We start from the raw sequence: 224 nt of genomic DNA, 5'->3' as shown, positions 1-224 counted from the left end.
TAGAAACATTATTCCATGTTACCTGAGCTTGAACGCTACTGTATTTGCGTTTCTGTTCAGCTTTGCCATACGTATATCAATAAACATTCTACCTCTCCCCAGGTCTGTGGGGACAAGACTGCAATAACATGTGTGATTGTAAGCACGGAGGTTCCTGTCACCATGTCACAGGAGTGTGCCAGTGCCCATCTGGCTACACGGGCGAAAATTGTCAAGATAGTAAG

General features: G+C 45.1%; 1 protein-coding gene across 1 annotated transcript in view; it reads left to right on the top strand.

Annotated features, from left to right (window-relative positions):
- The window catches only part of LOC119585701 (multiple epidermal growth factor-like domains protein 6), a gene marked incomplete in the record, with an annotated part of 104,852 nt that overhangs the window by 97,158 nt on the left and 7,470 nt on the right, over positions 1-224 (top strand). Inside the window, 1 exon segment of the mRNA XM_037934375.1 lies at positions 103-219. Coding sequence (XP_037790303.1) covers positions 103-219 — 117 coding nt within the window.

The sequence above is a fragment of the Penaeus monodon genome, chromosome 20 (genome assembly GCF_015228065.2).
Source record: "Penaeus monodon isolate SGIC_2016 chromosome 20, NSTDA_Pmon_1, whole genome shotgun sequence".
NCBI lineage: Eukaryota > Metazoa > Arthropoda > Malacostraca > Decapoda > Penaeidae > Penaeus > Penaeus monodon.
This window is presented reverse-complemented; position numbering and strand designations above follow the sequence as displayed.